Raw genomic sequence first — 21,764 nt, 5'->3', positions numbered from 1 at the left:
GCAATGATAAGATTACATGATGATCAACTCTGATGGATGTGGCTCTTTTCAACAATGAGGTAATTCAGGTCAATTCTAATAGACTTGAGGAGAGATCCATCCGCATACAGAAAGAGGACTATGGGGATTGAATGTGGATCACTTTTTGTGTTGTTTGCTTGCTTTTTTTCCTTTCTCTTTTTTCCCTTTTTGATTTGATTTTTCTTGTGCAGCATGATAAATGTGAAAATATGTTTAAAAGAATTGCACATGTTTAACGTATATTGTATTACTTGCTGTCTAGGAGAGGGGGTGGGAGAGAAGGAAGAGAGTAAAATTTGGAACACAATATTTTACAAGGGTGAATATTGAAAATTATTTTTACATGTTTTGAAAATAAAAAGCTATTATTAAAAAATGTGAGGTTATAGAGAACAGGGACATGTTTTTGCCTATCTTTGTATCCCTAGCACTTACACATTATATGAGTGTGTGTGTGTGTGTGTGTATATATATATATATATATATATATATATATATATGTCTTCCCATACTTCTCTGTATTCTTCATATTCATTATTATGTTTCTATAATATTTGTGTACCTGCTATGTTATTTTAATGAACTTTTTTCTGAAATTCATAAGGCATCACAGAATCTTAAAAGTCTCAAAAGATGGATGCGACCTCAGGGTTGCAAAAAGATCCATAACATGTGGCCAACCTACCTTCAGTCGCTTCCTTTTACCCCTGACAAATTCATTTTCTTTATGGATAGAGCTAGGTATATCACTAATTGCATAGCTCTAAAATATACAGTGGCTCCCTATTGCAGAATGTTAGAAATCTGAAAGACCTTACAAATCATTTTATAGATGAGGTTGAGAAAGGTGAAGAAATTTATTCAAAGTCATGTACTTGTTAAGTAGCAGAACCAGAATTCAAACTCCAGCCTTCTAATTCCAAGCTCAGTGTTCCTTCACCTATAACATGGTCATTCTTTGTCGCCATGTGCTCATAACCTGTTTGCTTGCCATTCAAAATACTTCACAACCCAATACTAACTGATTTTCTCAGCCTCATTAGCCTCATGTAAATCCATCCATTTTACACTTCATCCCAACAGGACAATTCTCTCTCCTCCAAAACACACCCTTGGTACTTCTTCCTCTTTGGGCCTGATCTCATGCATCCAATGCTTGGAATATCTATCCTCTTCCTCTGTCTGTTATATTCCTACTCGTCCTTGAAATTCAATTCAGATTCGTCCTTCCTTCACAAACCTTCCCTGACCCCGTGGACAGTGGTGACCTTTCCCCTCTGGTCTCTCAAAGCACTTTGTTTTCACTGTTCTTACACACTTAACATGTAATATCAAGGGTCATATTCACTTGTGCAAGCTGGTTAGACCAAGCTCTTTTTTTTTTCTTTTCTTTTTTTTAAATTATAACTTTTTATTGACAGAACCCATGCCAGGGTAATTTTTTACATTATCCCTTGCACTCACTTCTGTTCTGACTTTTCCCCTCTCTCCCTCCACCCTCTCCCCCAGATGGCAAGCAGTTTTATACATATTAAATATGTTACAGTATATCCTAGATACAATATATGTGTGCAGATCTGAACAGTTCTCTTGTTGCACAGGAAGAATTGGATTCAGAAGGTAAAAATAACCCGGGAAGAAAAACAAACCAAGCTCTTTTTAAGGGCATTGGACGAGGAAGGAACACTAGATATTGATAGATAATACCCAAAATAAATGGACTAATAGCAATGCATATTATCCCAGACACCAAAGGAATTCTATCAACTCCAAGGTCTAACTTTAATTGACCTCCTGATACTTGGTATATTCAAGCTACCAGAGATACTCTGGACTTGTGCATTTGTAAAAGGCCCATCATCCTTTTATCTACTTTTCTATTAAATTGAATAGCCCCTAACATCTCTATTCTGACACAAGTCCTCCTTAGCCTGGATAGGGTTTTATGTTATATATGAGCAGTTAACATGTATAGCTGGCTCCCTTTCTTAGAGCCCAAACAAGATCCTGGAAACCAAAGAAGGTGGTGGAACAGAAACTTATGTTCTTGTATCCTTTTTGTGTGATTGAGTGTTCTACAGATGGTCTGAATGCTATCAATAAAAACCTTAAGATGGAAGAGACCATGTACTTTGAAATCCCAGGCAAAAATAAATGGGAGATCTCTACATTTAGTAGACTGTGAGTGCAGGAAATGTGTCATATCTAGCCTTTGTATCTCCTTCAGCCCTAGCATACACAGGGCATGTCAATATATTTAATAGACATTTGTTGAATTGTAGCACTTCAATCAATTGATCAACATTTAAGTACCTCCTATGTGCCAAGAATTGTGCTAAGTGCCAAGCACACACAAAAGCAGCAAAAGACAAGCCCCTGACCTTGAAAAGCTCACAATTTAATGGGGAAGACAACAAGCAAATATGCATGAACAAGTTATATTAGGGATAAATAGGAAATAGATCACAGAGGGAAAGTATTAGAATTAAGAGGGGTTAGGAAAGGCTTCCAGGAGAAGGTGGGATTTTAGTTAGCACTTAAAAGAAAACCAGGGAAACCAATAGACAAATGCTGAGCTGAGATATGGAGGGTCTTCTTAATAGACCAGTAAGGGGGTCAGTGTCATTGGATCAAAGAGTATGTAATGGGGAATGAAGTATAAGAACTTTGGAAAGGTAGAAAGGGTTGGGTTCTGAAAGACTTTGAATGTCAAAAGACTTAATTCTGGGGGTGATAGGGATCCAAGACTTTTCTCAGATTCCTCATCTATTCCCTCTCTCTATCGAGGTGGTCTTTAGTATATTCTATGATAATATCACTGTATCTAAATCTGCTTCTGTGGCTATCTACCTAAATTACCCTTTCCACCATGCCTCCTTCTTCCTTTCTCACTGAGAGCCATCTCCCATCATCCTGATTTTCTATATGGACCCAGATAGCTCTAGAGGCAGGTAACCTTGCACAGCCCCTTCACTTAAATCCAATTCACCTGCATGTCATGCATCACCTCCATGTCACCTCCATGATGTCATGGTCCTTTATGAGAATGAACAAACAACAGATCTTATTTGAGGATAATAAGTGATCTTCTCACCATTCCCACTAAATCTATATCTAACTTCTAGGACCACAAAGAACAAGTCATTAGACACATAAATCATTTGGTCCAACACCTAAATGTACATCATATACATCCTTTAGGCTCATCCACAAAATAAAAATAATGGCACCAAAATAATTTAAAGAGCACAGTCAATACAGAGACATGGAGAAAATAGCGAGCCTCAGAGGGTGCTTAATATTTATTGACTGACTCCCACAAAACCTATAGGGAAGAAGGAGAGAGATGATTATTCTCATTATCATCTCCAGGCTTCCCCAAACTCAACTGAAGTCTCAACTTCTGCAAGAAGTCTTTTCTCCTTTCTTCCTATTATCCCTATTTTTCCTATATATATTTGCTTGCATGTTCTCTCTACACTCCTCTCCTACATCCCTCACCCCAAATTAAAATGTGAGTTTTTTGAAAGCAAAGACTATTTTTAGCCTTTTTAAAAAATAATTTTTTCTGTCTTATGCATCCAAAACAGAAGTGATTCACATAGTATGCAAAGCTAAAATTCTTCTATATAGACAATCAAGACATATTAACACATTGGGTATGCCTAAGAATACATATCTCATTCTCTATCTCCAGTCGATCACTTCTCTATCAGGATGTAGGGGGGTTATGCATTATCATCAGTCTTTTAAAATCATGATTGCTTTGGTCAGAGTTCTGAGATCCTTCAAAGTTGTTTCCTTAATATTTTTATTATTGTCATGATATAAATTATTCTCATTTTTCTCAAAGTATTCTGTACCAGTTCATATAAGTCTTTCCACATTTTTGTGAAATTGCCATATTCTCTATTTCAGACCATGAAATTCCATTACATTTATATGCCACAATGAATTCAGCTATTCCTTAACTGATGGCTATCTATTTTGTTTCCAGTTTGGGGGATTTTTTTAATGAAAAAAAGTTCTGTAATAAATATGCTTATGTTATGGATCTTTAGATCTATCCTTCTTATTCTTGGGGCATATACCCTAAAGCAGTATCACTGGATAAACGTACGGTTTAGGAAAATTTGGGGGTGTAACTCCAAAATATTTTCCAGAAAGGTTGAATCATTCACAGCTCAATTGACTGTTGCCATGCTCATCTTCCCATTATACTTCCAATTTTTTTCATTTTCCCCTTTTGTCATCTGTGACAATATGATAGATGTGAGGTAGAACCTCAGAGTTATTTTAATTTGCATTTATTTTATTCTTATATAACTTGAAGCATTTTATATAATTTATATGTTGATAGCTTACTGTTTTAAATCAATTTAGCCATGTCCAACTCCTTGTACTACACTTACTGTCCATGGGATTTTCTTGGCAAAGAACGAAAGTGGTTTGCATTTTCTTCTCTAATGTTAGATTGAGATAAACAAAGATTAAATGACTTATCATAGTAACACATCTATTTGTGTGTGAGATCACATTTGAACTCAGATCTTCCTATTCCAGGCCCAGAACTCTATCCACTGAAATACCTAGCTGCTTCCTGTTGGTAGTTCATATTTTTTTTGAATTGAGACTTCCCTATTTATATTTAATTACTTATCTTTTTACAAATGAATCTTACTCTTATATAGTTACATCAATTCTTTATATATACATAGGATATTAAATCTTTATTACAGAAATTGACTGTGAAGATTCCCCCCCATTATTTGTTTCCCTCATCATTCTAACCATATTTGTTTTGCTTGTGCAGAAACTTGACGATTTTATATAACTGAAATTTTATGAACAGCAGATTCATTTTTTTATGACCATCCTTGTCTCTTGTTTAGAGGAGAATTCTCCCCCATCACCGTTGTGAAAGGTAACTACTTTCTCTAATTTTAATTTTATTTACCTTTTAAATTTAGATCATATGCTAATTTGTTTATTGTTTATTGTGATTTATCTTACTAAGCTCATTCTCTGCCAAACTATTTTCTACTTTTCTCAGTTTCTGTCAGATTGGAGTATTCACTTCAGTAGTAGGTATTCTTTTTTTTTTCCCCTGAGGCAATTGGTGTTAAGTGACTTGTCCAGGGTCACACAGCTAGGAAGTGTTAAGTATTTGAGATTAGATTTGAACTCAGGTTCTCCTGAATTCAGGGCTGGTGCTCTATCCACTGTGCCACCTAGATGCCCCCAGTAGTAAGTAAGTATTCTTAGATTTACTGAACATAATATTATTATGTTCAGTTGCTTCTGAGTCTTACCTAATTTGTTTCATTGATTAACTTTTTAATCAATACCAACTGCTTTTTAACCAATACCAAATAGTTTTGATGAGCATTAATTTGTTACATAGTTTGAAATTTGGTACTGCTAAACCCCTTCATTCCCACTTCCCTCCCCCCCTCCATTTCCCTTGAGATGCTTAAACTTTTATTTCTTCTGTTTCTTTTTCTTCTACTTACTGAAGACTTAATCACTACACCATCTTGTCACAACCTTTCCATCTTTTGAAAATAAATTCAAATGTTAATTTCTATGTAAAGCCTTCAATGATCCTGGAAGTCAATTGTGATCTTTCCCTCAATTGAATACATCACACTTTTACTTTTCCCATATCTTCATTTTTTTCTAAATTTCATTGTATTTCTTGATCTACACGGTTTATCACCCTTTAGCAGATTATAAAATCGAGAACAGAGGCTCTGTTCTTTTTAAAAAATATATTCCTATCTACCCAAGTACTGAGCAGTGTCTTAATTGTAAAAGTAGGCACTTAAAACATGATTGTTGAATACTTTTGAAAGTGAATGAGTAGAATTTCTATAAAAATTGAATCTATTAAGATAACTACTTTTTACTTAACATTAAAATTGTTACTAGGAGGGATATCAAGGGAAAGAGAAAAATATTAAGTTTTATCAATATTTACACACAACTTAATGCAAAACCACAGAGCTAGCTAGCTGACCCTTCAATGCTTTCCCTCCCAGCCAAACACTTAATTAAAACTGGAAATTTGGGAGAAACACCAGAATTATCTCAGGACTGCAGACAAAAAAAGGGGGGAAGGCTAGACAGAAGGATGATTAGATTTGGAGTCAAATTGGGTTTTAATCCTAATCTCCTACCTGCAGGACTTGGCAAATCATATAACCTCGAAGCTTCAGTTTTCCCATTCACAAAAGGAAAGTATTAGATGAGATCATCTCCATTGTCTTTCCCACCGACATATCCAATAGTCCCAGGTTAAACCTTCTAAATTTTGAAAGGGCATATTTCAAAGAGATCAGAGCAAGGACAGATGGGAAAATTGGCCATGGACAAAAAAATCCCACTGTAAAACTGAACAAAGAGGTACTAAGAGTTCTCAAGAAGGAAATACCCAAATACAAATGCTTCTGTTGAGAAAGAAAAAGGAGAGCAAAGATATATTCTAAATATGAAAGCAAGGATAGATTAACCGTGAGTTGAAAATGAAATCCTGAAAGGACGTTTGTAGTTTTAATAAACTATTAGTGATAAATACTAAAAAATGAGATCCAAGAGATCTTTGTGTTTCTTATCTTACTTCTATGTTTTCTCTATCAAAGATGACCTACAGACTTGAAAATTATAGAACAAAAATGATTAAAAAGGAATTCGAAACCTAAAGTAGATGAAGAGTTGGTAAGAGTTCGACTAATCATTCTCAAGGGACAAGGTCTAGACAAACAGGTTCTAGAAAGAACAGGTAGGCATGATTATTGAGCCACTGACAGTGATCTCTGAAATTTCATAGAGAATGGGAGATGCCAAAAATCCTTAGTTGTCAAAGAAGAAGATGGGTTCTTCAATAGGACAGGGAGTATGACTTCAGTTTTTAATAAAATTCTAAAATAAATCATTAAAGGAATAGTTTGTGAATGAATGATTGTGAAGGGATGCTACCTGGAATTCAGGCAGGTGTTTTCTAAAGTGCCTTCTGATAATCGTTATGGGACAAATTAAGAGAGGTAATCTAGTTCACAGCTAGATTATATAGCTGTTATATAGATCTAGATCTGTCTGAAAGATTGAAACCAAAGAACACTGATTGATTGGTAAAAACCCAGAAAGAAGCAGAGTTTCTAAAATAGTTCCTAATGAGATACCCTAAGGATCTCTGTCTTTGTGCTGACTACAAACTCAATATAAATCAACTATTTGACATGGCAGTTAAAAAAAAAAGTTAATGCATCATTAGGTGACATGAATAGAAGCATCATGTCCAGAATGAAGGAAATAATAGCTTCAATGTCATCTGTCTTAGCCAGACCCTATCTGGAGCATTGTCTTGACTTCTAGGATCACATTTTAAAATGACATTGATAGCTACTATGTATTAGAAGGAAAATGAGATAGAACTAGATGATGAAGAGAATCTGAAACACACCATTCAAGTATACCTTGATTATTCAGCCTAGGAAAAAGAAATTTTAGGGGGAGCACATGATTCAATACAACCATCATTTAAATCCTTACCATCAACAATAAACCATGTTAGATCTAGGTACATGTGTAACTGTATATGTGTTTACACACACACACACACACACACACACACACACACACACATATACACAGTAACTTCCTGAAAAATGCTTAGATTCTAACAGCATTTTTCAAACATTTAAAGGGCTAGTGATTATAGCTGGTATTACACTTGTTTTGTTTATTCTCACTGGACAGAATTAGGAGCAATGAATAGAAGTTTCATAGACTGATTCCAATTCAATATAAGAAAAAACTTCCTAATAGATCCAAGTGGATTGGGTTATCTCAGAAATAATAGGTTCCTGATTACTGGAAGTCTTGAAGTGGAGCCTACATAACCACTTCACAAGATGTTAGCTTGAAAAGGACCTTAGAGAACATCTAGTCTAAAACTCCTTATTTTACAAATTAAGAAACTACAGAATAGAATAGAAGAAAACTAATGTGAGGTCCAAACTAGAGTCAGAACATGGCTTCGAACCCAAGCCAATGTTCTTTCCGCTGGACCTGTATTATCAAAAGGTCTCCTGTTTGGGTAGAAGTTGGATTAGATTTGTTTCAATTTAATAATGATTCTCTAATTCTATGAAAAGAGGAAAATAACTATTTTCTTTCCTGTCCAAAGTGTCCTGTGCCACTTTTACCTACACTAAACACGGGACTTTTTCTCTTTCTCCAGCCTTCCTGGGATGGCCCTACAGTATTATATTCAACATTCCTTTTTTCAGATAACCATGTCACTTTCCTTCTTCCTGAAATTCACTCTCCTTGGTTGATAGAGTCTGTCTCCCAGAGCATCAGCTGCCTTCTGCCATGAAAGGTCTCTCCCATTAGCATTCCTATGGGAAGCACCTGCTACCCTCATCTATCCCTATTAACTTACTGCAAGGGCAGAGAGGTTGATTGGAAGGGTAATTTTACTTCTCCCTCCCCTACCTCCCTTGACAGAGCATTGTTCCTTCACCCAATGACAAACTGATCTCCTAAACAAGTGTGTCTGCTAAATCTGTTACAAAAGTCTGCCCAGTGAAATGCAACTTCTAAGATTATAAACAATGACAGACTTGACAGTGTCACAGTTCATTGCATTAATTCAACATTGTATGTCAACTCAAAATCACACTTCAGATAGCACTTGATAGCAAAATCCTATGATGATGTGAGAAGTTTGCTAAATAGGGGTCTCTCAAAATCTTCATGTTATTAATAATGTATTTCTATTTCTAGAATAATTACATTTCCTTAGTAAAGATACCTTATTGTCATTTATGACTTTAATCTGGATGTGAAACTATAGATGTATTAAAATGGTAAATTATGTGAGCTTTTCCTGTGTAAGTGAACTATTAACATTAATATCATGCAGCAGATGCCATCTTTAAAGCCCATGAGATTAACTAATTAGTCATTGTGCCCTGAACACATTGTGATTTACTCTGAAAGGGATGAGGAATAATAAATCAAATTGTCATTGAAGTGGGACCAATATGGCCTCTCAAATCCATTTGAAACAGATGAGGGATATATGTGAATCAGAGAAATGCCTAGAAAACACAAGAGGGCAAAGAATATGACACAAGCTGGGAGCACTGAGAAATCAGTGTTTCAGGGTAGATCATTTCCAGTTGTTTTTTCCCTCTATAATATATCCAATTTCTTCATAACTGCTTTATTCCAAAGTATATAGCTCTATTGTTGGTCAATCTTCCTTCTGAATCAAAAAAAAATGTTAAGTTTCATATCAACTGTTATATCCTTTAATTGACCATTAAAAAAATGAAATGCTATCCAATATGCTTCTTGGATCATCAAGGTCATTAAAAACTCCCTCCTGGTCAATTCATTAACTTGCTGGGAACCAATCATCTGTATAATAAATTTGCATATAAAAAGAGATATTAAAATGATGAATAATATGGATGTTGATAGCTCTAAAATCATTTCTCATCAACCCTCATTACTATATACAAGAATATTTGTAAAACAGTTTCCTATGTACATAAACACATATATAACAAGATAATCCAATAGATTCAAATACATGAAGTTAAATTTCTAAATGATTATAGACTTCTGGCAACACATAACAAACCTGTAGTCTTCCTCATTGAATTGCCCCGAGAAAGAGGCAGGTGGCTATGGCCCTCAATGTAGGACTTAGGGCCATACACTAGACACTTTGTCTAATTATTCATTGTACACATTTGGATTCTCCAGAGACTTTAAGCCTAGTATTTCATATTCAGTTTCTCCAGAATAACCTATAGCACAATCTATTTGCTCATTAGCTTGGAATTAAAGTTCAAAGTAGGAGTGGAAAAAGCATGTGCTGGTGGCAGAAAAGGCCAGAAGGAAGGTGAGAGCATGGAACTGCTAGAGAAAGGGGCTGTTAAAAATGTGGGCAACAGAGCATTTAGTTGAAAATTTTGATGTAATAAGGACAGGATTGTTCTGATGTGTTCAGATAAATAGCAGTGAGTAATAAGAAGATAAATGCAGAGCATTTATTAAATGTTTGTTATGTACCAAATCCTGTGCTATGTACAGAAAAATGCAAATGAAAAATTAAGATTATCCCTATTTTCAATGAATTTATGTCCTAATAGGAGTGGTGGTGGTCAGAGAAGAGAATTTGACTCTTGGAAATGATAACAAAATGGTGAAAGAAGGATGACTCTTGGGTGAGAACTTTTAGTACAAATAGGTAAGTTAGAAAGAGTTCAATGACTCCCTTTTCTCCCAGGATAGAAATGTCTCAGTCTGGGTGATAAAGAAATGGAAGAGAACATGAAGGAAAGGGAAGGTGAAAGGAGCAATAGAGAAAGAAGGCTATAGGTTTGAGGTGGAAATGATGGAAGGAGTAGTTGAGGCAGCTTGGAGAAAAAAGCAAAGGCGTTTAGAAGAGAGGTGTGATGAGGGGTAACAAGAAGAAATGACATTATTTGTTATTTGTCTTTCATCCTCCAAGAGAACCATGACATCAGGAAAATTTCATGACATTCGAGTGAAGTGGATTTAAGTGAGGGAGAATTCTGCAAAGTCACCTGCCTCACTTTCTCCTTTCAGAGTCTTCTTGGTCCAGTGACAAAATATAGATCAGGATAGCTGGAAATGGTTCTAGATGCAGTGGGAATCCTGGGTCTTTTTGAACATAGATCTTTCCCAGATCTCAGAGACAATGCTCATTCAATGATTAAGCCTAAATAAAAATGAGGTAAAGAATGGTCTCTTTTACTTAGTCAAAAAAATTAATCTGAGAGGGCAAGATCTTTAGGGTTTCTGGCCAAAACAGAAATACTTGCTATTTACACTCACTCTGATCCATTAGAATCCAAACAATGACCAAGTGCTAGGACTAAGTATTGGTCAATCAATGAGAGCCATAGTGATATGGGTTTAAGGCATGATCGATTAAAAAAAAAAAAAGAAATCTAGTCTGAAAACCCTAATATATCTTGCTAAGTTTAAACAATTAAAATTTAAATTCATTTGGGCAAAGCACCTCCCTCCCTTAAAGGTATGATTCACTGGGCAAATAGAGGAAGACAAGGGAAGGAAGGAAGGGAAGGAGGGAGGAAGGAAGAAAGAAACGGAAAGAGGGAGGAAGGAAAGAAGGAAGGAAGGAAAGAAGGAAAGAAGGAAGGAAGGAAGGAAGGAAGGAAGGAAGGAAGGAAAGAAGGAAGGAAGGAAGAAAGGGAGGGAGGGAGGGAGGGAGAGAGGGAGAGGAAGAGAAGAAAAAAGGAAGAGAGAGGAAGGGAAGAAAAAAGGAAGAGAGAAGAAGGGAAGGAGGGAGGAAAGGGAAAGAAAGAAAGGAGGGAGGAAAGGAAAAGAAAGAAAGGAAGAAGGGAATGAAGGGAGGGAAGAGGAGAAAGAAGGAAGGGAGGAAGGGGAGAAAAGGATGGAGGAAGGAAGAAAGGGAGGGAGAGGAAGGGAGAGAGGGGGGAATAGGAGGGATAGAGAAAGGGAAAAGAAGGGAGGGAGGGGAGAATGGGAAAGATAGAGGGGAGGGAGAGGAGGGAAAGAGGAAGGAACTGTCTTGCCAATTGGAACTGGTCAGTTGTGTCCCCAGTAGGGCAGCTACTACTACTTGCAGGTTTCCAAGTTTTGGGAAGATGTCACATTATTCAAGTGAAATGGATTTATGAGAGGCCTGTGCAAAGTCATCAACCTCACTCTCTTCTCCAGAGTCTGGAAGACTCCAGAGGAGTCCAGAGGAAAGATATAGATCAGGACGACTGGAGATGACCCTGGATGCAATGGGAGCCCTTGGCAATTTTTTTCCCTTTATGATGAAAGGATGAAGAATGGATCAAAAGGAGAATGTGAATAGAGAACAAGAGGATGACAACAGTACTGGGATGTAAAGGTGGTCAAAAGTATAGGAAAATGTTATTGAAATGAGGCCCTAGGAAGAAGGATGAGAGGGGATAACCCATACAAAGGTTGGTGGGTTGGCAATAGACCATCAGGATAGAGAAGGGAGGACTAATGAGAACTAAGTGGACCTTGAAAAGGCAGTAAGGGTGGAGGGGAAACACATGAGTGTCCAGGGTAGGAAGAAAGAAGCCAAATATGAAAGGAGAGAAGACCAGATCGAAGAGAGGAAGGGTATTGTGGCTTTGGGGGGGAAGGGAGGGACAGACCACAGATTTGGGTGGGGTCATGGGCAGCAAGTAGTCAGTTAGCCAAGTATCATTTATTAAGCTCCTTCTAAGTTTCAAACACTGTGCTTAGCGCTGCGAACAGAAGGGGATGGGGGTGGGGTGGAGACCAGGACGATGCCTGAAAGTAGTTCCCGAGAGGAAGGAGTCAAAGCCACAGGGCGGAGTCCAACTCCACATCTAGAGCTGGAAGAGGTGTTAGAGGTTACCTAGTCCCACCCCTGCATTTTGCACCTGGGGAAACTAAGGTCCCGGGAGTTGGAGTAATTGGTGCAAGGTCATGGAAAGAGTAAGAGGCGGAGATGAAATAGGGCACCGGATGCTGTGGCACCAGCGGCACCTCTCCCTCCCTCTTCCCTCATCTTCCCTAGCTCTGCCTCACCTGTACGAGCTGCTCACAGCGCTCGCCACCTCCTCGCGGATCTGCCGATTGAGGGCGTCGGCCGCCGCCCTCCCTTTGCCGCCTCCGGCCTCGGGGGGCTGCTGCTCGGACCCCTGCAGCCCCTGGCCCTCTGCCCGCCGCAGCATCCATGCGGGCCCCGCCTTCTTGCGCACCTCCCACCAGTCTGATCCGGACGCCTTCCCAGCTGGGGGGTCTCTTCCTCCTCCGCCGCCCCCCTCCTCATCTCCTGGAGCTTGAGCCTGGGCAGAAGCCTCGGCGGACTTCCGCTCCTGGCTCTGCTGCCGCCGTCGCCGACGCTCCTCAGCCTTGGGCTGGCCCAGGGAGGCCGAGGCCGGAGCAGGCAGCGACTGCGGCGGGGGCGGCGGGGCCGCCTTGGGGATCCAGGGGTGATCGCCGCGCCGGGGCAACGGCCACGCCCGGAAATCCTTCTGGTACTGGGTTTCCTTCTCGAAGGGCGTGTCGGAGGGTTGGTACTCGCTCCGTGGCTTGCAGCTAGGCTCGGGTCGTTGAACCTTCCACGCCCGGTAGTCCTGCCGCATCACGGAGTCCGCCGGGCCCAGGCCGAGGCTCGGACCCGGGCCGGCGGCTGCCTTGGCCTGGGCCTGGGCACTGGGAGGCCCAGGCTCCCGCTCCCCGCTGGGCCCTGTTGCCCGGGCAACAGCATCCAGGTCGCCTGGGGCCGGCTGCGTTTCTATGGCAACAGAGCGCGCCGAGGGGGGAGCATGCTGCGGCTGCGCCGCCGGAGGCTGCTGCGGTTGCGGCGGGGCACCCGGGTGGTCTGTGGCCTCCGAGTACTTGGTGAAGACCAGGGGTACCGCTATGTCCGCCTTATCCAGCTGGTTCCAGAAGCGGGCGATGCAGCAGGCACGGGTGATGCACGGCCAAGCCATGATGCCTGTATTCAAGGACCCTTTCTCGTGCCTGCCTTTAATCTTCCCACCTAAACGAGCTAGGCTGCACGATCTTGCTCCTTTGAAGGAGCTCCTGCCTGTGCTGCCCCTTGCTCACTCACGACCGCTAAGTTTTTACTTTATTGAAAAGCACCCACCCTATTTAACCAGACCCAAAGTTCAGGGTCAGTGCTGTTTTTTGGGATGAAAAAGTCTGCAAGTGTGCAACCTGCCCTGCAAGGGTGCAAATTCTGCTTTGCAAAAAAGGCTGCAATTGCAGTACAAAGGTGCAAGATCTTCTCCCGGGCTCGCCTCGCCCGTCAGCCCTGAGTAGAACCCATAGAGGATACTGCAGCCTTAAGCCATGCTGCAGAGACGGGCGGGGCTGTCTGTCAGCCTGCAGGGTTCAGGGAGGGGTGACTGACTCCGGACTTCTCGCTTTTCCCGCCCTACGCGGTGCGGTTCCCCAATTCCTGCTCCCCACTCTGCGCTCCCCACTCTCCGCTCCCCGCTCCCCGCTTGGGCTACTTAGCTCTTCCCGGCTGGTAAGGCCAGGAGAGAGGATACCGTGACCTGCCCAGAGGCGATCATCTGCCGAGGATCCGGAGCATCGCTGAAACTGCTGCTATCACTGCCGCTGCCGCCGCTGCTACTGCTGCAGGGGAAGCGACCCCACCCACTATCAGCAAGGAGGAAAAAAAGTCCACACCAGGAAAGATGCTGAGGGAGAGAGCTTTGCGGAGAAATCACCTGCTTTCGTCAGCGCGCAGCGTCTGTGAGCTCGTCTCCCTCTCTCCTCCCTCCCTCCCCTTTGTAACTCCTTCCTTCTCAGCTGGGAACCAGGCTTGGAGCAGCTGCTCTTCTCTGAAAGGATGCAGAAGGGAAAGAAACGGTTAAGGCGGCTGACCCCTTTCAAAGGTCTTCCTCCTCCCCTACCCATCCCAGGCAGTTCAGCCGCGCCCTGAAAACACTGAAGCCCCTCTTGGGAATTCAATTTGATGCAAACCATAAATATTTATATTACCACCTTCTGTGTGTCCAGTTCGGTGAGATACACACAGTAGGCCTGACACGGTGAACACAATTGTGGGGCGGGGAAGATGACTGATTGCCTGTTTAATTTTTATTAGAGAAAGGGAGAAGAGAAATTTCTCCTGTTTGGTAGGGAACGTATTTTAGTCAACTTAAAGGCTGATTTATTTGAGGGGAGCCCTAGGAGAGAGTGAGTATTTTCCCTGATACTGATCTTAGGAGAGTCTGCTCTTCAACCCCCACCCCAGCAAATTGTAATGCTATGGAGTGTACAGACACCAGCTATTCAGCACCAAAGAAAGGACAGCCTCAGAATCCAGAATCTCACACCCTACAACCAAAGGACTAGAGGACAATGTCAGTGACTGGACAAATAACATATTCTTCCCCCCTCCCTTCAATTTTTTAATCTTTTTATTTTCAGTTTTGAGTTCCAAATTCTACCCCTCCCTTTCTGAGAAGGGTAAACAATCAGATATGGGTTATACATATGCAATTATGTAAAACATTTCCCTATTAGTCATTTTGTGTAAGAAGATAAACAAAGAAAAATGCAAGAAATAAAGTAGTGTGCATTCAATCAATATCAGTTCTTTCTCTGGAGTCAGCATGCTTCATCTTCAGTTCTTTCGATTTTTCTGGGATCATTGTATTGCTAAATCATTCATAGTTCTTCATCAAGCAATATTGCTGTTACTATTTATAACGTTGAACTGGTTCTGTTCATTTCCCTTTGCATCAGTTCATGCCTGATATGCCAATTCTTTTCAGATTTTTCTGAAATCATCCTGCTTGTCATTTCTTTTTCTTTTTTTCTTTTTGGCCGAGGCAATTGCGGTTAAATGACTTACCCAAGGTCACACAACCAGAAAGTGTTACATGTCTGAATCAGACGAACTCAGGTCTGTACACCACAGTTTGTTTAGCCATTCTTCATTTCATGGGCATCCCTTTTATTTGCAATTTTTAGCCACCACAAAAAAAGTTATTATAAGTATTTTTGTACAAATAGGTTCTTTTCCTTTTTTTGGATGTCTTTAGGATACTACACTAGTAATGGTTTTATTGAATCAAAGGGTTTACACAGGTTTATAGCCCAAAGGTTATAGTTTCAAACTGCTCTCCAGAATAGTTGGATCAGTTTACAATTCCACCAGCAAAACATTAGTGACCCATACTTTCCTATCACTTTATATTTTTTTTTTCTTTTGATCATCACTACCCAGACCTATAAAGTGGATTGAAGCTCAGAAATTACTTGTCCCCGAAGTCCTACAACTAGTAAGTGCCAGTGCTGGGACTTGAATTTAGATTTCCTAATTCCCAATTTAGGCACTTCTGCACTTTATCTTACCTCTCAAAGTAAAATTCTCTGAGTTTCTTCAGACTAAAATTAGCAAATTAGTGGGTTAGACCCCTTCCTGATTTTTCTGATCTCTTTTCCCTCCTCTCTCCCTTCCCTGTTGTCCTTAACCACAACAGCCTAGGTGAGGTCACAAAAGGAGAAAGCCACAAGATCAGAAGCAACATGGTATAATTGAAAGAATGTTGGGTTTTTTTGTCAATAGAGTTTGACTTGAACTGTAGCTCTCTACTAATTGCTTGTGTGACCATGAGAAGTCATTTGGACTTTGTGAGCCTCAGTCTCCTCATCTATAAAATGAGGGGGTTGCTCCCCATTCTAAATCTGTTATCTTAGCCTTTAGGCACATTACACACCTAAACACACCTGAAAATGATTTAATGAACTTAAAAGTAACAATCAAAATCACTAAATGGTACACTTAAAAGATTCCTTTGAGATAATATAAGTCTAATGGTCTTTTTACAGAGGAAAAAACAGGCCTAGAGAAGAAAAATAATGACTGAAGTCATAAAAAAAGGTAAATGGCATAGAATCCAGGTATTCACACAATGAATGTAAAATGAGTTGACTGCATATTAGTGTATGGAGAAGGCAAATTAATGGATGCTGGGAGTGGGAGGTGGGGGGGAGAGGAGAGACTGAGTGCTTCCTGTTAGTCAGTGATTTGATATATGACTTTGGGCAAATCATTTTTCCGCTAAATTACAATTCCCAATCATTAAGATGGAGAGGTTGAACTAAATGGTCTTTAAGATCCCTTTGGGTTCTAATATTCTATATCCTAACGTCTCCACTAGCTCTAACATTACCTTGCTACTTCGTTGTTCTGTGATTTCAATATAAAAATAACTATTCAGGACCAGGTTTGGGGACAGATCCTTTCAAATCAAGACTGAGAGTGAAGGGAGAGAGTATCTGGGGAAAGAATTTTCAGCTCAGAAGGAAATGGGAATAAATGCATTTCAAAGAAACTTTCCCTCCTGTTTCTGATTTATAGGGCTTCTGGGGAAGTTCTAAGCATAATCCCCAGAACTTGGGCAACTTCCCAGAGACATCTTTTATACAAGGAGAATCTACAATAATAACTTTTGAGGTTACCTATTCCAAATTAGAATAAATTCTAATTTTTAGAAATATTTCTTCTCCTTAAACTGAAATCTTTCTTAATGTTAAATGTCTCAGCCCTATTGTTCATATTCTGCCCTTTGTGGGCTAACAGAATAAGTTCCATGTATCTTATTACAGAAGTCAGTGGGCAAAGATGAGAGGGGAGGACATTCCAGGCTGGATAACAAGCAAAAAACACAGAATGTACTTGGGGCAACACTTTTCCACTTTATCTGGAGCATATATTGAAGAGGTGAATATAAGATAGGACTGAAAGGGCAGGTTATAGTTTTCTGATTATAGAAAGTTTTGAATTGCCAGGTCAAAGAATTTGAAGTTTACTTGGGAGGCAATAATAAAACATTAAAGGTATTTAAGTAAAAAAAAATGGTGTGAAATGCTCTGTGTATATTTGATAATACATAAAGAATCTTCAAATTGGAAGGATCTCAGAAATCATCAACCAAAACCAATCTAAACTTCTTCTCTATAATACTTTGTCCTCAAGTAACCATCCAGTGGGCCATGACACTTTTAGATAGTTCTAATTGTTTAGATATATCCCCCTACACCAAACAGAGATCTATCTTCACCTTCTATTCATTGTTCCATCTGGGGGCAATTAGAATACACCCAATCTCTCTTCCATAATACTTTAAGTACTTAAAGATATTCATCATGATCCTCTAAGCTTTCTCTTCTCTAAGATAAACACCATATCCTCATATAGCGTGTTCTCCAGTCTCCTTACCATCCTAGACAGATTTCGAAATGTTCTCTAGATTCTCTCTGTCCTTCCCAAGGTAGTAGGACTCTGAATGGGTCTAATTGAACATAGAACTCTGGATGGGTCTGATCATTATGAATTTACATTCTATACAAAACTTCCCTATCTTTTTCCTCAGGTGCTATTATATCTATATAAAATCCCTCCAAGTCTTTAGAAAATACTTTTGTTCCAAGATCTTGGATATCACCTCTTTGAATTTCATATTCCTCATCTGGTAGCTAGATAGTGTGATGGTGAGCATGCTGGACTTAAAGTTGGGCAGACCTGAATTTGCATCTGCCTCAGAAATTTACTTGACCCTAAGTGACTTTACCACTCTCTGTCTCAGTTTTCTCATCTATAAAATAGGAATAATAATAATAATCTCATAGGGTTGTTGTCAGGACTAAATAAGGTAACATAAATACAATTGGTATTATTAACTATAAAGTTTTTTTTTTTGTCTCCCCAAAGAAATGTCAAGGAAGACAAGATCAGGCCTTCCAGATGATTTGGTTGCAATAAAAACTATAGTCTGCAAATGCCCCTCCCCCATTCTACATATTCTCTATATTTATCCCATATTTTGTCAATATCTAGCATAGGTCATTGAGGAGGGGAGAAAAGGTGTCCTTCTCCTTTGTTTTGGGTACAGATATTTAAACAATTTTGTTATTGATAACCAACAGAATAGGTGTCTCTCTTAGAAAGAAAAACAGTGTATATAATACTATTCATCAATCTAAATATGAATTTGCTGGCCAGGAATGGCTGTTAAAAACTTATGTTTCAGTGGTAAAATATTGCTTGACCTACTCATTTTTAGAATTAGATTATTTAATCTCCAGTTGGCTTTTAATTTATCTTTCCCTGCCCCTTTATTGAATATAATTTTTATTGCATTGTGGGCTGAAAAGGAAGCAGTCACTATTTCTGCCTTTCTGCATTTGATTGTGAGGTTTTTAATGCCCTAAAATATGGTCAATTTTTGTATAAGTGCCATGTACTGCAGAGAAAAAGGTGCGTTCCCTTCTGTCCCTATTCAATTTTCTCCAAACATCTATCATATCTAGGTTTTCTAGCATTCTATTAACCTCCCTAGTTTCTTATTTATTTTGTGATTAGATTTGTCTGATTCTGAGAGGAAAAGTTTGAGATCCCTCATTAATATAGTTTTGTTGTCTGTTTCTTCCTGTAACTGGTTTAAAATCTTTAGGAATTTGACTTTTCTACCACTTGGTGCATATACATTTAGTAGCCTTACTACTTCATTGTTTATGATACCCTTTATCAAGATGTACTTTCTTTCCTTATCTCTTTTAATAAGATCTATTTTTACTTTGCTTTGTCTGAGATCAGAATTGTTACCACTGCTTTTTATACTTCAGCTGAAGCATAATAAATTCTGTTCCAGCCTTTTACCTTTACTCTGTATGTGTCTCTCTGGGTCAAATGTATTTCTTGTAAACAACATATTAGAATTCTGATCTTTTAATCCACTATTCTGTTTGCTTCCATTTTATGGGAGAGTTCATCCCATTAACTTTCACATGATTACCAGCTCTATATTTCCCTCAATCTTATTTTCTTCCCTGTATATACTTTTGTTCTCTCTTTCCATCCTGCCCTTAGTAGTGTTTTTTTTTTTACCCATTCCACCCACTAACTTATCTCCTATCACCTCTCCCCTCTTGTCTTAGTAGTGTTTTTTAACCTATCCTACTCATTAACTTATTTTTTATTACCCCTTCCTTCCTTCTCTTACCTTTTTCCCTAGTATTTCTAGCCTCTCTTCTATCCTGCCCCTCCCTTTTTTCTTTTTCCTTCTACTTCTTTTTAGGATTAAAGTTCTATACCCAACTAAATGAATAAGTTATTCCCTCTTAGAGCCAAAAATGATGAGATCAAGTTTCAGACAATGTTCATCCCTCTCTCCTTTCCCTCAATTGTAATAGGTCTTTTGCATCTCTTTATGTGATATAATTTGTCCCATTGTACCTCCCCTTTTCTCTTTTTCCAGTACAGACCTTTTTTCTACCCCTTAATGTCTTTTTCTTTCATATCATCAAGAGTCCATTCACAACCCCACAACCATACCTTCCGTTCATGTGATGCTCCCCTGTGTCTGCCCAAGTGATGGATATAATTCTCAAGAGTTACAGATATTGTTTTCCCATCTAGGGATGTAAACTGTTTAACCTTTAAATAATATATATTTTCCCTGTTTACTTTTCTATTATGGTTCTCTTGAGTCCTGTATTTGTAGATTAAATTTTCTCTTTAGTTCTGTTTTTTCAATAGAAATGATTGGCATTCTCTTACTTCATTGAAGAACCATCACTTCCTCTGAAAGATGATGCTGGTTAGTTAATTCTTGGTTGCAACCCTAAGTCCTTTGCCCTCTGGAATATGGTGTTCCAGGCCCTCTGCTTTATTGTAGAAGCTGCCAGATCCTGAGTAATCCTGACTGTTTCTCTTTGATGTTTCAATTGTTTTTGTTTGGCAGCTTTCAGTATTTCTTTTCTTAAAATTGTAGTTCTATGTGTTTAACATATATTGGATTAACCAGGAGAGGGGGGAGGATAAAGGGAGAAATTTAGAACATAAGGTTTTGCAAGGGTCAATGTTGAATAATTATCCATACATATGTTTTGAAAATAAAAAGCTTTAATTTTTAAAAAATTATAGTTTTAGAGTTTCACAACAATATTCCTTGGGGTTTTCCTTTAGGGATCTCTTCTGAAAGTGACCCATAGATTCTTTCAATGAGTATTTCCTCCTCTATTTCTAGAATTTCAGGATAGTTTTCCTTAATGATTTCTTGAAGAATGTTATCCAAGTTCTTTTTTTGTTCATGGCTTTCAGGTAGGCCAATTTTTAAATTATCTCTTTTGGATCTATTTTCCAGATCAGCTGTTTTTCCAATGAGGTAAAAAACCCTTTCTGTCTCATAGAATTATTAGCTTTAATTTGCTCTATTCTAGTTTTTAATGTGTGCTTTTCTTCAGTTAGTTTTTGTATCTCTTTTTCCATTTTGTTACTTCTACTTTTGAAGGTGGTGTTTTCTTCAGTGGATTGTTTTTTTCCCATTTGGTCAACTATATTTTTTAAGGAATTATTTTCTTCCATTGATTTTTTTCTTTCCTTTTCCAAGCTGCTGATTCTCTCTTACATACCTCTTATTTCTTTTCTCATTTCTTTGAATACCTTTTAAAGTCTTTTATGAGCACTTCCAAGAAGTGTCTTTAGGCTTGAGACCAAATCATATCACTCTTTGAGATTTCTTTTGTGGACATTTTTTGATCTTCCTTGTCACCACAGTGGCATTTTGTGGTCAAGGTTCTTTTCTGTTTCTTGCTCATTTTCTTTCCTTTTCTTTTGGTATTTTCTCTTTTTTACTTTTATGATTGAACTCTGCTCATGGGGTAAAGCTTCTTGTGCATCTCTGAGCCTTGACTTTGAGCATGGGGTCCCTTGTGTTTGCAGGGATTTCCTAGAGTTTGCTTTCTGAGCTGACACTTGAGGCTGCTCCATTGATCCTCCTCTAATGAGCCAGGACAGAGGGTCTTAGTTCCTGATTTGATGTGATTAAGACTCTCTCACTGGCTTTTCTAGAATCTGTCTCAGCTGGGCTGAACAACCTTTTCACCCCAGTGAGACTGACATTTCTTGAAATTGTTCCAGTCTGTTTTGAGTTGGAGAGTGGTTGTATTCTGTCAGATTCTGTTCAGATGCTTTCATGTGGTTTTCAAGGGAAACTGGAAGATCTGGAGCAACTTCCTGGCTCTACTCTGCAATCTTGGCTCCACCCCTGGAAGTACCCAGAAGTAAAATATTATCAGAGGGAAAATAAGCTCTAGGAAAAGAGATTGTGTTTATCTTGTCTACAGGAACAGAGTAACAGATTCTCCAGAAAAGGAAACTTTTTTTTAATAGCCTTTTATTTACAGGA

The 21,764-nt window shown here is 39.0% G+C and overlaps 1 protein-coding gene across 3 annotated transcripts in view; it reads right to left on the bottom strand.

The window, feature by feature from the left end:
- Positions 1 to 14,259, bottom strand: part of MAP6 (microtubule associated protein 6) — an 81,048-nt gene extending 66,789 nt beyond the window's left edge. The window contains exon 1 of one of the 3 annotated variants that reach the window (XR_004233239.1): positions 12,628 to 14,259. Coding sequence is in view for 2 of the 3 variants with exons in the window: in XM_031961370.1 (XP_031817230.1) it covers positions 12,628 to 13,538 (911 nt within the window). In the remaining variant the exon portion in view is untranslated. The remainder of the gene's footprint in view (positions 1 to 12,627) is intronic. The other 2 variants (XM_031961370.1, XM_031961371.1) reach the window with 2 other exon arrangements.
- Between the last annotated feature and the right edge of the window lie 7,505 nt (positions 14,260 to 21,764).

Source organism: Sarcophilus harrisii, chromosome 3, assembly GCF_902635505.1.
Source record: "Sarcophilus harrisii chromosome 3, mSarHar1.11, whole genome shotgun sequence".
Taxonomy (NCBI): Eukaryota; Metazoa; Chordata; class Mammalia; order Dasyuromorphia; family Dasyuridae; genus Sarcophilus; species Sarcophilus harrisii.
The sequence above is the reverse complement of the archived record's forward strand: the minus strand, read 5'-3'. Positions and strand labels throughout refer to the sequence as shown.